Source organism: Pelophylax lessonae (genome assembly GCF_965119305.1).
Source record: "Pelophylax lessonae genome assembly, chromosome: 6".
Lineage (NCBI taxonomy): Eukaryota > Metazoa > Chordata > Amphibia > Anura > Ranidae > Pelophylax > Pelophylax lessonae.
The window spans coordinates 222,779,104-222,795,178 of record NC_138773.1 but is presented as its reverse complement, the minus strand read 5'-3'; the positions used below and the strand labels follow the sequence as shown (position 1 = coordinate 222,795,178).

Here is a 16,075-nt window from a genome sequence, read left to right as displayed (position 1 = left end):
CTCCCCATCCCCCCAAAAAAAGAGGCAATCTGTGGTGTTAATGAGGAGCAATCCTCGTTGACCGTATATGCTAAATTATTTTTTAGTTTTACATACAGAGTTTTTGAACTTCCAACAATGTATCCAACTTGTTTCTGTACCTACAGCTCTTTAAAAATGCTGGGAATCCATTGTGCTCTTCTCTTCTTGTTTTACATTTGTGTACCCTCCCATTGTGCAAACATACATTGTTCACTACCTTAAAACCTAATAAATTATTTGTGAAACAAAAGCTCCAGATGTTTAGGATGCTCTTGATTATACAAGGAAATTTTGCAACAGCGACATTTTCTTATAAGTGGAGCCCAATCTGTCAATGTTTTTTTGCGGAATAATGATGATGGATAGTGGTGTGCATGCACCCTGCCAGCAATAGGTTGAGTAGTGTGGCTGGTCCTATGGCTGAAAGAACTCTCAAGGTGATTTGCAGATAGCTTTCTGATATGTGTCTATCTGAAGTAACCTTTAAGTCATCTACCTCTGTATGTTTTTGCTTATGTTGCCATTTACTTCTGTGGAATAGTATATTTAAACTTAGTGAGGAATTCCATTAATATACTGACAGATGAAGCAATGGGCATATTGAAGTGAGGAGAGTGATAAGGGACATTTTTACCCTTGTGTTCTCTAGATAGGTAATTTTTTTTAAAACCGATGTCTTCATCACCTCCCATGATAATTACATTCATAATTATGTGTTGTTCTCATTTAAAACAAAAGCATTGCTGAATCACATTTTGTACCAAGGAACGTGTAGGATACATAAACTATTAAAATAAATATAACTTACCTACTGTATTTTTTTAATTAAATAGACCAACCTCTGACCAAGAAAGAACGAGTGAAAGGAGTGAAGCTCTTCTTTAAGAAGGTTGGGGCCATATTTGTTAAGAGATTTCATAATTCCAAGCGGAACTGGAAAGGTCTCATTTCTCAGATCCTCCTCCCGGTGTTGTTTGTTATTGCGGCTATGGGTCTTGGGTCACTCTCAACAAGTTCTGCAGAATATCCTAAGCTCTTGTTAACTCCTGAAATGTATGGTGCCACAGAGCAAGCAGTGGTATTTGGGTAAGGATAACTTTTTTCAAATGTTTACATTACGTAAGCTGACTTTTTCTATGGAAAGCTTTTGCCTTCTATTAGAAACAGTGAGGTTGATTGACTAAATGCAAAAAGGCTGTTCTACAAGATGGACCAGATTTCCCCTTATCTTAGTGAATGAAAGGAAGCTTTGTTATCGTCCATCATTCAGTCATGTGCAAGCAAAATTAATTTTTTTTTTGTTTGTTTTTTTTTTTTAATTTTCATTTCACATGATTTGGAATCTTTGCAAACTAAATTTCCACCACAATAAATTCCCTTGCAAAGTGAACATGCTCTACCTCTAAAATAACCTCAGTGGAGCACCTTTAATAACAAAGTGCATACAGGAATAGTAAGCTGTAACTTTTAACAACCAGGAATGAGCTGCTATCAATAATCATCATACTATTTCTTTCTGATTGATTTCAGTGTACATTGTTGCTCTTTGTGCTATTTTGTTGAGTAAACTGAATGTATTTAACAAGATGCAAAGCATAAACATATGCATGTACCTATACCAAATAATTCGATTTTTGTGTTCAGTTTTCTATTTGTCAGTGCAATGTTTATGTTATACTTTACTTTAATAATACAATGGTATTTAATCATTTAATAATGCACTACAGAGAATCTTCAACAGTTTTGAACAGCCAGAAAATTGGCAGCTGTTGATTGATTGCAATGGGTTACTTTGCTTTGCACATTTCTCTTGCATTATAATAACAATTATTGTGCTAGATTCACCTGCTAGAATAAAATTACCATTTACTTTGTCCTTTTGCCTAAAATTTTCTATTCAAATGTGTATTTAATATAATACAGATTTTTTGGAAATGTTAGACATGCTGTATTATAAAATGTAAGCTGGTCTCTGCCAGATATTTTGACAAATTTAGTCATTTTTTCTTTTTTTTTTTTTTTATATGAAACCTGAATCGTTTTTTGTCAAGTTCATTTGCATCCATTTATCCACACAGATTGAAAATCTAAAGAGGTTATTAAGAACTATAAATTATCCATTGCTGCATTACATTTCTGGAAATGTAAATAGTTTCATATGAAAGAATATATACTTTGCAACAATTCATCTTTCATCTATCATGTATTGCTTGATATTTTTAATGTTTTTCAGCATAAATAACAAGAGCAGTGAAAGTTTGATGAATGCAATGTCCTCATTCCCTGGTATAGACAATTTCTGCTTGGACAATGCAGCGTAAGTATAATGTTTAATATGTAAGTTTCTTGTCCTAATGGGTTGCTATTGGCTATGACCCCCTGTATATTATCTCCTATACAACCAAAAAAGGACTACCAACAGGCTCCAATTCAGCGCTCTCAGCCAACAGCTTGGGAGCGCTGATTGGAGTATTCCGGCAGGGGGGCTATCCCCCTGTCAGAACACAATAGCACAGAAGGTTGTTAGTACAGCAGCTCCGACCTAAGCTGTTCGTTTTTTTTTTTTTCATTCAACCCAGTGGATTGGACGAAAAAAAAAAAACGAGTGGTGTGTATGAGGCTTAAGTGATTGCATTGAGCTATTTCTCCACATTAGCTGAAAATTATAGCACAAGAGTAACCATATATAGATTTATAGGTACAAGTGATACAGTAGGTTTCAGCATTGTTTTAGTTATGAGATCCTCCAAAAAAGTGCGCTAAAAAATTTCCAACGTGCTGAAAAATCTCTCTAATACCGATCGCATGTCATTCCCTTGTATTTGGTGAAAAGGAAACCAATTTATTACCATGAGTGGAATATATAGATTTGCCAGTTTATTCAGGGGCAAGATTTATCTAGGTTTGAATTTAGCAAAGACATGCAGATTTCTCATCGTCTATTGTTGTCAGTAGAAGATCCGCACACACCCTAAAACATTTCTTTGTACATAGATCTCTAACAGGTTGCTGACAAATGTTCTTTAACGTCAGGCTTAAATCTAACCTGTTTTTTTTTTGTTTTTGTCTGATGATATCCTATTTAATTGTCAATAGTCTGTCTCTAGCCCAAACTTTTCTTTTAGTTTTAAATAGATTGTGGCTAGAACCTTTGTCAATTTTTAATTGCGGTCTGTCTCCACTGAAGGATTATATAACCTTTCTATTTGTCCTGGTGGCCATTGAAACTGGTATGAAAAATTATGGAAAATCTAATTTTTTTTCATTTGTTCCCGTACCTGAAAGCTATGAAAATTCTTTCAATGGAGACACCTGTTCTGGTGATAACTGTCTCAGAGGGGATTTCCCCCACTTCAATAGTGGAATAAGCTCCCCAAATAAGATATATACAGCAAAAAAAATCCAGGGGATTTAATTATTCTCTATTCTATCTAAAGCAAGAAAAAAATTCTAGAGATACGTTTTAACCGATTGCCGAATGCCAGCCCCAGATATACTGCGGCAGGCTGCAAACAGAAGGAGCAGTGCTACTACCCATACAGCTCACCAATAAACGAGCTCCCGGGTGTCCGATCCACAGCAGTTTACATATGTAGAAAGATGATCCGCACACCGGTAGTTGCTCTTAAAAAATCTTCATCTTTATTCAGGAACCACAGTACACAACTGCTGATAAGATCAGTTGATGCGTTTCAGCCTATAAGGCCTTAGTCATAACTACATTTAGACACAAAACTTTGAAATATATAATGACTCTACATATCACAGGCTCCACCCATTCATTATCCCAATTAATTGCAGACAATTAGCAAAAATTAGCTGTAGTGTATACTAAGGAAACCCATGTATGTGCCACTTAATATCCACAAAACTATACAATGATAGTATACATAGATAAAAATGAAAATAAAACAATCAATGAAAAAAATAAAGAAAATTTATAAAGAGACCAAAAGGGAAGAGAGCTACTGGAGAGAGACAGTTTAATGTATGTGCAGATCTAGATCCCATCTCAGGTTTAACCCCCGAGGTGATCTGGAATTAAGTTTAAAAAATCCCCCATGCCTCTCTTCCTAGTAACCTTCTCTCCCTATCGCCCCCTCTTAGTGAGTGAGACAGCCGTTCTATTCCTCTAAGGAAAGATCACACTGATGGCATTCCCTAAAATGACGTGTTGCATTGGAAATATTTCCAACATTTAAATTATTTTTGTCACAATAGTGTTCCCCTATTCTGGTTCTCAGGGGACATGTGGTGCTGCCTACATATTGTAGGTCGCATAATGTACAAATAATCAGATAGACTACAAAATTTGTGCCACAGTTAACATATTGTTGTATGGTAAACTCCTCACCCGTAGCCGTGACAACAAAATACTGCAGCAGGCTGGCTCGGCTGCGCAAACCGGTGTATGGGCTACACCGTTTTGCAGAAGCAGTCCTGGGGGAGGGTGAGCACACGCCACCGGCAGCGCATGCCCCCCCATAGGCAGCAGGGATGACGATCCAAAGGACCCACTACACTGATTGCCGCCGGGCATCAGCGATCGCTCCCCGCTGAGAGAGAAGGACAGTCTGCTGTTGCAAACACAGCAGACCGTTGTTCTCTCTGAAATGATCACAGAGCACCTGTGATCCTCCTAAATAGGATCACAGGTCTCTGTGTTCATTTCACAAGTCCCTCCCCCATACATTTAGAAAACACTCCCCTACGCTCACACTTAACCCTTTGTCCTGCTAAAAATCGCAGATCGCCGCCATTACAAGTAATAAATAAATAATAAAATAAAAATGACATAAATCTTTCCCCTAATTTGTAGACGCTATAACTTTTGTGCAAACCAATCAAAATATGCTTATTTAGATTTTTTTTTACCAAAAATATGTAGCAGAAAACAAATTAGCCTAAAATATTTAAAAAAATAGATTTTTTTTTTTTTTTTTGGGAATGTTATATAGCAGAATGTGAAAAATATTGTTTTTTTTTATCCAGAATTGTCACTCTTTTTTTGTTTATAGGGCAAAAAAAAAAAAAAAATTGCACAGGTGATTAAAGACAACCAAAAGAAAGCTCTATTTTTGAGAACAAAAGAACAACAATTTTCTTTAGGTACAGCGTTGCACGTCTGCGCAATTGTCCGTTAAAATAATGTAGTGCAGAATCTCAAAAAATGGACTGGTCATTAAGGGGGCAAATCCTTCCGGTCCCAAAGTGGTTAAATCCAAATTTGTAGGCATATAGTAAGTCATATGTTTTGATTTGCTTTACAGATTTGAAAAGGAAACTAGCTACATCAAATTAATATATATAAAAATATTAAATTAAAACCCACGCTAAAAATAATAATGTGTAAACCAGTGCTACCTGAAGCTGCTGCTCACTTAGGTAAAAGCTACTTTCCTAGTAGCACTGTTTTTATAATGTTTCATTACATTAAATTAATAGTAGATGACATAAAAATTGTGCAATTAATCACATAGTTCAGTGCAGGCAATTGCAGTTTATAAGTGAGAGAATGGTCAGTTTAAAGGGTCATGTTGGGAAATATGTAGTACATTATTACATGTACCAGCAGATTTATTACATTCATCTGCCATGTTTCTTATAGGCAATGCTTGTCTGAGAACAGCTTGGGGTCATGGAACTACTCTGGTAAGCAGATGCCCACATATAACAACTGCAACTGCACAGCTGGAATCATGGTAGGTGGAATGAGATCTCTGTGTTCTCCATCTGACTGAAGAAGTAGAACCCTTATGTTAAATCATATGGCTTGCCAATTAGAAATGTAGTACATTCAGATTTGTCTCATGAGAATTATTTTTTTTTCCATGCATCTTTTAAATAACAAGCTAAATGTGTTTATTAATGACAAAGTGCAAAGGGCAAAATCGCAATAACAAGACAGCGACTTTAGGCAGCTTTTATTGTGCTTGTGCTAATTTAATTTTTATTTGGCTGCTGCATGTTATCATATACAATTTCTCTCAGTACTGTGTTACTGAGCTAGGTCAAAGGATTTTGAATGATGTTTTGGATCTGCTGATATATATATATATTTACTGTATTATCTACCTTGACCTTCGCACCCAAACTGAAGATTTTGAAACACATTTTGTAGGCTAGCTAGCATCCAAAGTCCACAAGCATGACTATTTATATGTATTTTATTTAAAGTGTATGGAAACCCAAAAAGTATTTTTCCGTTTTTGGTACCATCATGTCTCATTGTATGGAGTTTGCTCATGTAAATACATTTCTGAGAATTTACTGCAACATTTTTTACTTATAGATCCTACCAGTAGCAGCACCTCTTGTTTTAGGCTGACAACCCTCTGCCTTGTAAATAGCAGCAGCACTGTCAGCCTGCCACGTGTGGTCCCTTACTTGGCTGCCTATTAGGTGTATCAGACAGGCACCCAAATAGGCAACTGAAGGAGTCCACACAGCAAAATGCAAATGCTGCTGCTAATTGCAAGGCAGTGGCTTAGTGTTGGCAGCCTGTAACAGGAAATGCTGTTATTTACACCCCCTTGTAAGAAACTATGCAAATTATTTGCTAACGAAAACTGAGAACAGTGAAACCTAAAGCCAAACTTAATAAAAATTATTACATTTTGGATTTACTTATACTTTAATACATGTGAGTGTGTGGGGGGGGGGGGTAATTTACATTTGTTTTTGGAATTTAAGAAAGTTAAGAATAAAAATATTTAAGCGTTGTGTATATATTTTGTTATTCATATATAAATCTGGAGCCTGGCCACCAAACATTTTGAACTTGGCTATTAGGTATAACAAATGGATTAGACAACAGATATTTTGCTGTCACAAAGGAAGCTAGCTTCACATACCCTACGCTTCAAGGATCACGGCTTTCAGATCTGGAATGTCTGCAAAATAATTTTCTAAGGCATATAACTATTTATAGTATACCCAGTGAATTCTGTCAATGATTAACGATTCAGTCTATTTTCTGTGTAATCACAACTTTACTGAGTAAAAATGTAGCACAAATGGCTAGACTTCAAAAACCCAAAAATATCTTTACTTACGAATTTCCGGTGGCTGAACAGTGTTGGTGAAGAGAAGGAAAAAAGTGAATGTGAGGCTGGGCAAGGGGACAAATAAAGTGATATTAAACCCAAAACCAAAAATGGTATATATATTGCAGCTTGCTAAGCATTAGATGTAGTGGCTGCATCAGTTTTCTTGTTTTCGGCCTCCTCTATTAGAGTGCCACCACTCTGAATGAAGGAGAACAGGAGAGCAGCATTGTCAGTCTGGTGGGAGTAGATGGACTAACAGATTTGAAACTGAAGTTCAACTCAAATGTTGTAAGCAGTTACAGAAAACAGATTTTTTTTTCCTTTTGGGATAAAGGTTTTACATAAATAAATACATTTTGATCATTGTAAGCACCCCTGCTAGAGGTAAATTGTTTGTTTGCACTCTGTAAAATGATACATTCTGCTGGAGAGTTTTATCCTTTGCAAAACAATGAATGCAGCTATCACATCTAAGAATTGGTAAGCTGCAATATAATGTTCGCTTTTGGGTTTTTTATTACTTTAAGTGAACTTGGAGGTTGAGGTGTGGTGGTCGAGCAAGGCCCAAAATGCGCAGTCCAAAATAGCTGGCTAACGATCTCAGGTGTAGCACGGGGTGTTCTTCTGAAAAAGATAGGGGTGGTAGATGGGCGAGCCCTTACAGAGTAGCAAACTGCTTCAAAAGGAAAGGTTCTCTTTAAACCTGTTCAGACTATAATTATGTTAAACACAACATTAAATTGATGCATGGATCTTGTGCTTTCTTTGGTAAGTTCAGAGTTATAATCGTGCCTTAGATGCTTAATGCACACCATTCAGTAATAAAGCCTGCCCATATACTGAGCTGTAAGGTGGAAATTCAGCAGTTAGGTATTCAATTAAGAGGAGCCATTATTACTGTTCAAGGCTACCAACTACAACTGCGAATTACTCTAGCTTGCTTTCTTTGTGTTTAAAATAGAGCAATTAGCAGAATTTGTAAAAAAAAAAAAAAAAAAAAAAAACATTTTTATCTAGTTATAAGCTGCATAGGGCATAATACTTATGAAAAATATCAGGTATTTGTATAATTAGTTCCATAGCTTGCATATACCGTATGTCTGTTTTTACTCTTGCTGTAGGTGGTAAATTCATCCTATTTCAATAGTTCCCAAATATGATTGAACATATAGTAGACAAATATTTCAATTGTAGATTAAACTGCCCACATCTAGTAAATGATTTTACAGCAAGTGAGTTAAAGCTCTACTTATTTCCTGTTTAATGGTGCATATGTCACGTGAACTAAGCATTCAAACTCTGTTCAAACATCAATGTAGCCCTGACCTATAAACAGCAATGTGTCAAATTCCAGCAATTGAAAGAAGGGGTGTTGGGTTTTTTTTCTTGTTTTTAGGAGCATTAGTGCAGTGGTTTCAATACCTATAGGCTTCTAAGTCTTGGGGTCATATTTATGATTAGTTCACCTCTCACTCAACATTGGGTCAGTGGTTACAGCTATAAAGCTTACTGTACAGTGAATGATTTGACATTATCTGTTTGGAGAGGGCAAATTGTGGACTTTATCAATGGGTTGTGGGTTGTGACCCAGTTACACTCAGGCTATTTTATTGCATACATTTATCTTACATCGGATGCCCTGCAGTTTTTCCCTTTGTACCTCCTGCTAGAGAAGTTTATAACCTATCTGAAGGTCAGCTAATTAATGTGAATATAGGCAGATGAATCTAGTACAGTCTTGATTTCTTACATGGCACTGACAATGGATAAAGACTATGTTAAACTATGTAAGCTGGTATCTTTACTGGACAAGACTATGTCGAGCTGAGGTCACAAACTTCAGCTGGTGTTCAGGACCTTTAAAGCTGAGTCTGATTCTCATTACATTGCTTTAATTAGACACGAATTTTGACCTGTACTGGTAGCTAATAAACATACGTAGCATCTTCACATCTTATGTAGCTAAAAAATATTTAAACATACACTATTGTTCACAACAGAGAATGTCTCTGTATCTGTCTCTGGATTGTGGATTGTAGCCTAATGTGCTCTGGGTAGTTAATAAGCAATAACTGCAAATAGCAATAATAATTTGCAAAGAGCAGCAACCCATGTCAAATCAGAATATATGTTTGCTGTAAAGAGAGAGTGTCTGATTGAATACTATGGATTGTACTTTTCACTGTCGTATTGACTACTGCAATTTGTGTTTTATTGTGCAGTCTTGTGATTCATTTGATGCTACTCCTCCCCACCGAATGACCTTCTCTAAACAGATGTTGTACAATACCACTGGAACAAACATGGAAAACTATCTTCTGGATACAACTTTGCAATATATACAGGAACGGTAAGTCTTCTAATTCCAATGCACTTTTTTTAAAGTTAGAGCCCACCTCCAGAATTAAAGTATCTCAAACCACCCTCCGTCTCCCCTCTCTCTGATTGTTGGGTTAAGAAAAAACCCTAAATGCCCATTAATGTGGGGTTTAGCAGGTTAACGTGTGGTACTGGATTGTAGTCCCCAAAGGAGAAAACAGTGACAGCAACGGTCCCGGATGGAGAGATTTAGGTGAGTATAACTGGCCTCACTAGGTAAGGAAAACTTTACACTGGGCATGATGGGTTACAGGAAGTGGGAGAGATGGATAAATATCTAAAAAAATTCATGTTTATCTCAATTGTCTTTATGTCTCCTTAGAAAGATACCAGATATAGGTATGTTGAGAGGTAGGGTGTTAAACTTCACGCATCACCCCCATATGGGCACCTGATAGCACTCCAAGTCACATAACTCTGTACATTGGAGTCACTTACACTGCAAGAACATTAACAATTCACAGACCTGAGGCCAATTAATTCATACACTCAATATCGACAATAACACTTTTCAGGCCAGAAGCCACTTCTTCACTGTAGCCCCACACATAGACTTACAAGGACCACATCCCCGCTCTTCTTCAGCCTGCAGCTTGGTCTGTTCCTACCTGCCCCAACCATGGAATCTATAGAATTTTGAAAAAGTAATACAGAGTATGTCCCTAACTCCACCAGCCCATCTTAGAGTACTTGACACCTCTTTTATACATAATACACCCTTGGTCATACAGGGAAGCCACTGTACTTCACTTTAGCAAGGCCTTGCATACCAAGATTCCAGCCTAGGTCCCTAGGCAGGCCCTGTATAACATTAGGCTCCAATATCGAGACCAAACCACCAACAAACTTTTCTCATGCAATGACATTTTACAGAAAGTGCATACATTTTTAAGTAACATTTCTTAGACAAAAAAATAACACTTGCAGATTACAGAACCCTGGCTGGGCACTTAAAATTAGCGAGTTGACAATTAGCTGTATATTCTTTCTCTGTGTCCTGACCTGTGGTGCTGCACATACCTGAACAACATGTGCAGCATCTTCTTTAGCAGATATTCTATGGTCCTGGAACTTCAGCTTGGGCCTGCTGGAAGGTTTTTGCACAGACTGAATAAGCTACATTAGTATCACAGGTCCTCTCCCTTATATTCCCATCCCCGACAGCAACCGCAAGACAGCTCTTCCCCTAAATGTATGTACTTCAGAAAAGGAAGACACATGAACTCGGGAGAAGAAAGACACATCAAAAATTCTTAACTCTTACATTAACAGTAGTAATAAAGTGCAGAACATGACATGAATTTATAACAAAACACATTGCACCAATTAGGCACCTGTCTACAGGTAAGTATCACTAGGTTGATCTAAAAATTCTGGGTAATTGGCAACCATGCTGAACCCTTGTTTAAATATTATTAGTTACTGACCTAGAACAATTATGTGCTTAGGGACTTCTGATGTTTCCTTTATTTTGCTCATATGCATACTTGTTCCAGGCCAGTGACTCAGAAAGTACTAAATGAGCAGTTTTTAGAAAAGTGTCAGCAATAGCAGCTCCAATATTTGTCCCATGACAGGTCTATCAGAAATATATTCACATTACTGACTTGTAGTTAAAGAACTCTGTGGGTTGGACCATTCCCATAACTGTATCTGAACTACATTTTGTTCTTTTACATTAAAGTGGTTCTATAGGCCTAAGGGTTTTTACCTTAATGCATTCTCTGCATTAAGGTAAAAACTTTCTGTGCACAGGATTCCCCCTCCCTTATACTTACCTGAGCGCAATCTCTCTCCTCTCTCTCCCTCCTCGTTGGGCAGATTGATAGCAGGAGAGCTCCTGTTGCTGTCAATTAAACCCAGTGACAAGGGAGTGGGGGGCAGGGCCAACCCATGCTGTATGTGTCTATAGGTTCAGGATTGAGCCCGTATGAGTACCACCATTGGAAGCAACTTACTATGGGGGCCCCGCAGAAGAGGTAGAGCCATGAGCACCAGCAGGGGACCTCAGGAGAGAAGGGCTCAGGGCATCTCTGTGCAAAACTATTGCACAGAGCAGGTAAGTATGATTTGTTTATTATTTAAAAAATGTTTACAATCACTTTAAGGATGCATATGACTTTTTATTTTGTTGAAACACTCCTCTCAATAATACTGTTATAATACCTATAATTTACAATACCTATAATTTACAGATATGGAGGATGGAGTTATGGCCTTCCTACCTCACAAATAAAAAGTTTTCTACCTCTGCCTGAAAACCTGACTCTAAGCAAGGTAACATTAATTATGTATTTTAGCAACTATCAAAACATTTTTATTTATTTATTTTTTCCTGTGTATTTTGTTATCTTTAAAACCCAACCTGGTGCATTTCCTTCAGGTGTCCCAGGAGATAATAAAACAAAAAAAAACAGATATGTTTGAAATATTCATGTCCTGTCCAGTTCCGTTCTCCATAGTACTACCTTTTCAACACAAGATGTAGTCTAGACACCCAGTGGCATTCAACCTGAGGACATACTATGAATGAAGAAAGTCATAGGCCCAGAGTGGGGCTGATATCAGCAATTTAGCGCTATTCTCTGCTTCGGGGGAGGGGGGGGGTATGCAGAGCCTGCACTTGGGCATGAAAAAAAAAAAAAAAAAAACCTCTTGCTGTTTGTAGAAATATAAAGCATATATGAGGGTGAACAAGGGTGAATTATTACAGTCAGGAGCCAGCTGGTTATTGTCTTCTGCATGAAAAAGCTGTCAATGCTGGAATTGGACATAGACTGAGAATGACTCTCTCTTACTTCCTTTGACGTTAAAATTCAGGCTGGTGCAGGTTTTCTAGAAGATAGCTTGTTTACTTGCTAGTAAGTACCATAATAACAGACTTTCCTTGGTCTTGGAGGGACAACAGTTCTCTGGCTGCTAAACCAGGTTGCCCACTTTGAAAACCTGCTGTCAGTTTTGTAGGTTTACCGATGTTACAGGTTTATTTTAGTGCAATTTTAAGTCAGAGGTATTCTGCAACATGTGCATCGGTAGATTCAACCAACTAATCGTTTAAGTAGGGGTGGTCAATTCATTGGGTATTAGAGATCTCATTTGTAGGGTATTACCCACTTTAGTACTAAATAACTTACAAAAACAGTTTTTCTCAAATACACAAATATGTCAGATTCTGCTGTCAAAAATAGAATTCACTAGCACTAGCTGATTTTCAAGAGTATATCTTGAAATTGTGAGAGAACTGTAGAGGTACAATGTGAGAGAGGTGCAATTGTGGGAGAGTTGTGGGAGGTGCTAAGAGCATGATTTTCAGAAGTAATGTGTGACTTCATTCAGATTATCCACTGTAGATCGTCAGCATTAAGTGCACTAGTAAAAGAAAACTTTGAACTGACCATTTCACTCATGTAGGTCATTCTCCAAAATAGATTATAATACCCCCTACTCTCAAGCCCAGAGTAAGCCAGCAAAATTAAGATGTTGATAAAGCATTGGGCTAATAAAAATGCTTAAGTCAGTGATGCTCAGCTGAATGCTTGAAATGGCCCCTCTATATATTTAGCTAGGTGTGGAATCAGTAGCATTTTATTAAAGGAAACTTAAGTTATACTTATATGTGGGCCATAAATTTGGGTCAACTGTGACCCCATTTCTGAATGCAAATATATAACACATATAGATGCAAGAAGGTAGGATTTTCATGGTGGTTGAAAGCTTGTATTGCCAAGCTCCCAGTAAAAAAACAACTCTCCTGTCCATCCTATCCAAATACTAAGATATTAATATTATTATTATACAGGATTTAAAAAGTTTGCACAGTGCTTTACAAAATAAAGGCAAACAGTACAGTCACATTACAATTCAATACAGGTTGAGATAGAGGGCCCCCCTCGTTACAGCTTACAATCTAAGAGGAAGAGTCAAGTTATACAAAAGATAATAATTGTGGGGGATAGGCTAATGGAGAAAGTAAAAGACAGTTTATTAGTTAGAAGCAGGATAGGCTTCTCTAAAGAGATGGGTGTTCAGGGATCACCTAAAGATGGATAGAGTAAAGGATAGTTGGACAGATTTGGGTAGGGAGTTCCAGAGGATGGGAGAGACTCTGGAGAAGCCCTGGAGTTGAACATGGGAGGAGGTGATGAGGGAACTAGAGAGCAGGAGGTCTTGCAAAGTCCGAAGAGCATGATTTGTTTGGTATTTATAGACAAGGTTAGTGATGTAGCTGGAGCAGCGTTGTAGATGGCTCAGGGCCGGCCTTTGGGGTGTGCGAGCTGTGTGGCCGCACAGGGCGCCATGGGCAACAAGGGCCCGTGTGGCCATCACAGCTCGCAGAAAATCAGGCGATTCAGGCAGCAGCATTCAGGATGGACTTAAGGGGAAATACTCTTTGTAAAGGAAAGCTAGCGAGGAGGGGGTTTCAGTTGTCCAGGTGATTGTTGGAGGAGTACATGGTGGATGCACTTGCCCAAAGGCACATTTGCAAGTCCACTTCTCCAGTGGGTGCCGGTTTTTTCTTCGTAAAGAAGGGGGGTGAGTTGAGATCTTGCATTGATTATAGGGGCCTCAATCGCATCATGGTCAAGAATGCATACCCGATTCTGTTGATTACTGAATTCTTCGACCGCCTCAAGGGAGCAAGGGTCTTTACCAAGCTTGACCTAAGAGCCATGTATAACCTTGTATAAGGATCAAGGAGGGAGATGAGTACTAGAACTGGTCATTATGAATATTTAGTGATGCCCTTTGGCTTGTGCAATGCTTGTGCAATGCGCCCGCTGTCTTCCAGGGGTTCATTAATGATGTCTTTCATGATATGTTGGTAAATGTGTGGTAGTCTATTTGGACAACATCTTGATTTACTTTAACTCCATTGAATCACACTACCTGGATGTCAGATGAGTGCAGCAACGGTTGCATGAGAATGGACTTTTCTGTAAGCATGAGAAATGTGAATTCCACCTGTCTCAGGTTGCCTTCTTGGGCTACATAATTTCTGCTGAAGGGTTCTCCATGGACCGTCAGAGGGCTTCGGCTGTTCTACAATGGTCTCGCCCTAGTAGTCTCCCTTCCATTCAGCGTTTCCTTGGGTTTGTCAACTACTATCAGAAATTTATAAGGAACTTTTCCTCTTTGGCCAAACCTCAGATCTGACTAAGAAGTGCAGCGACTCCCAAAATTGGACGGCTGCTGCCATCCAAGCTTTCGAGGCCCTCAAGTCTGCTTTCCCATCGGGTCCCATTCTGTCTCGTTCCAATCCTGGTTTGCCCTTTGTTATAGAGGTGGATGCATCTGAGAAGGGAGAAGGCGCCCTCCTGTCTAAGCATCAGACACCTGATGGACCCTTACTTCCATGTGGATTCTATTTCAAGAAGCTGTCTCCAGCTGAATGCAATTACAAGGTTGGAGACAGAGAGCGCTTAGCCATTATCCTGGCTCTCAAGTAGTGGAGACACTTGCTTGAGGGTATTTGGTTCCAGTTCTCATTCTCACTGATCATAAGAATCTGACGTATCTCTTGTAGTTCAAGAGGCTCACACCCCATCACCCCAGATGGGCCTTATTCTTGTCTCATTTTAACTATGTGGTCTCTTATTTGCCCGGCTCCAAGAATGTTAAAGCTGAAGCCTTGTCTCGCCAGTATTCTGAGTTGTCCAGGGAGGACTCCATGCCGACACCGGTCATACCTTTGGATCATATCCTGGCTGCCATTCCCACCAACTTAACCTCTCCTCTTGGAGAACAGATCTTGGCTGCCCAACCTGATGCTCCCACAGAGAGACCTGCTGGCAACTGTTTTGTACCTGAGGGGTTGCACATCAGATGTACCACAATTCCAAGACTGCCGGTCATCCTGGTAAGAACCAGTTGTCCTGGGCTATTTCCCATCAGTTCTGGTGGCCATCTCTCCGCACTGATGTTGCTGCGTATTTGGCTGCTTGTTCTGCCTGTGCCCAGAACAAATCTCCCCGGCACCTTCCCTTGGGCCTACTGCATCCCATTCCCAATGTGAAGCATCCCTCGTCTTACCTGGCCATCGATTTTATTGTGGAACTTCCAGCATCTCAAATTTACACGGTTATCCTCATAGTTGTCGAAGGTTTCTCCAAAATGTGCCACTGTGTTCCGTTTAAGTGGCTGCCTACCGCTTAGGAGCTTGCCTCGCCGTATGCCAGGGAGGTTTTCAGCTTACACGGGTTGCCTAAGGAGATTTCTCCGCTGCTATATCTTTGACCATCAGGACAATTGGGTTGATCTGCTACTCTGGGCAGAGTTTGCCAGGAACTCTGCCATCAACTTGTCTTCTGGAATCTCCATTCTTGGCCAATTATGGGTTCCAACCCGTTGTGTGGAGTCGTTCTCTCCACAGGACATCCCGGCTGTGGAGGTCGATTGCCATGCCCTCCATTCCTCTTGGGTGCAGATTCAAGAGTCTTTACAGATCTCTGCACAGTGCCAGAAGCTCCAGGCAGACAGGGACATTTATCTGCTCCTTCATACTAGGTCAGGGATGTGGTTGTCGACCTGTAATCTCAACCTCAGGGTGCCCACTCCTAAACTGGCACCCCGTTTTGTTGGGCCTTTTCGCATCCTCCATGAGGTGAACCTGGTGGCCTAAGCCCTTG

The 16,075-nt window shown here is 39.2% G+C and overlaps 1 protein-coding gene across 1 annotated transcript in view; it reads left to right on the top strand.

Annotated features, from left to right (window-relative positions):
- ABCA12 (ATP binding cassette subfamily A member 12) overlaps positions 1–16,075 on the top strand; it is a 255,154-nt gene that overhangs the window by 182,935 nt on the left and 56,144 nt on the right. Inside the window, exons 39-43 of the mRNA XM_082262043.1 lie at positions 855–1,107; positions 2,255–2,338; positions 5,630–5,723; positions 9,293–9,420; positions 11,645–11,726. Of these exons, the coding sequence (XP_082118169.1) occupies positions 855–1,107; positions 2,255–2,338; positions 5,630–5,723; positions 9,293–9,420; positions 11,645–11,726 (641 nt within the window). The remainder of the gene's footprint in view (positions 1–854; positions 1,108–2,254; positions 2,339–5,629; positions 5,724–9,292; positions 9,421–11,644; positions 11,727–16,075) is intronic.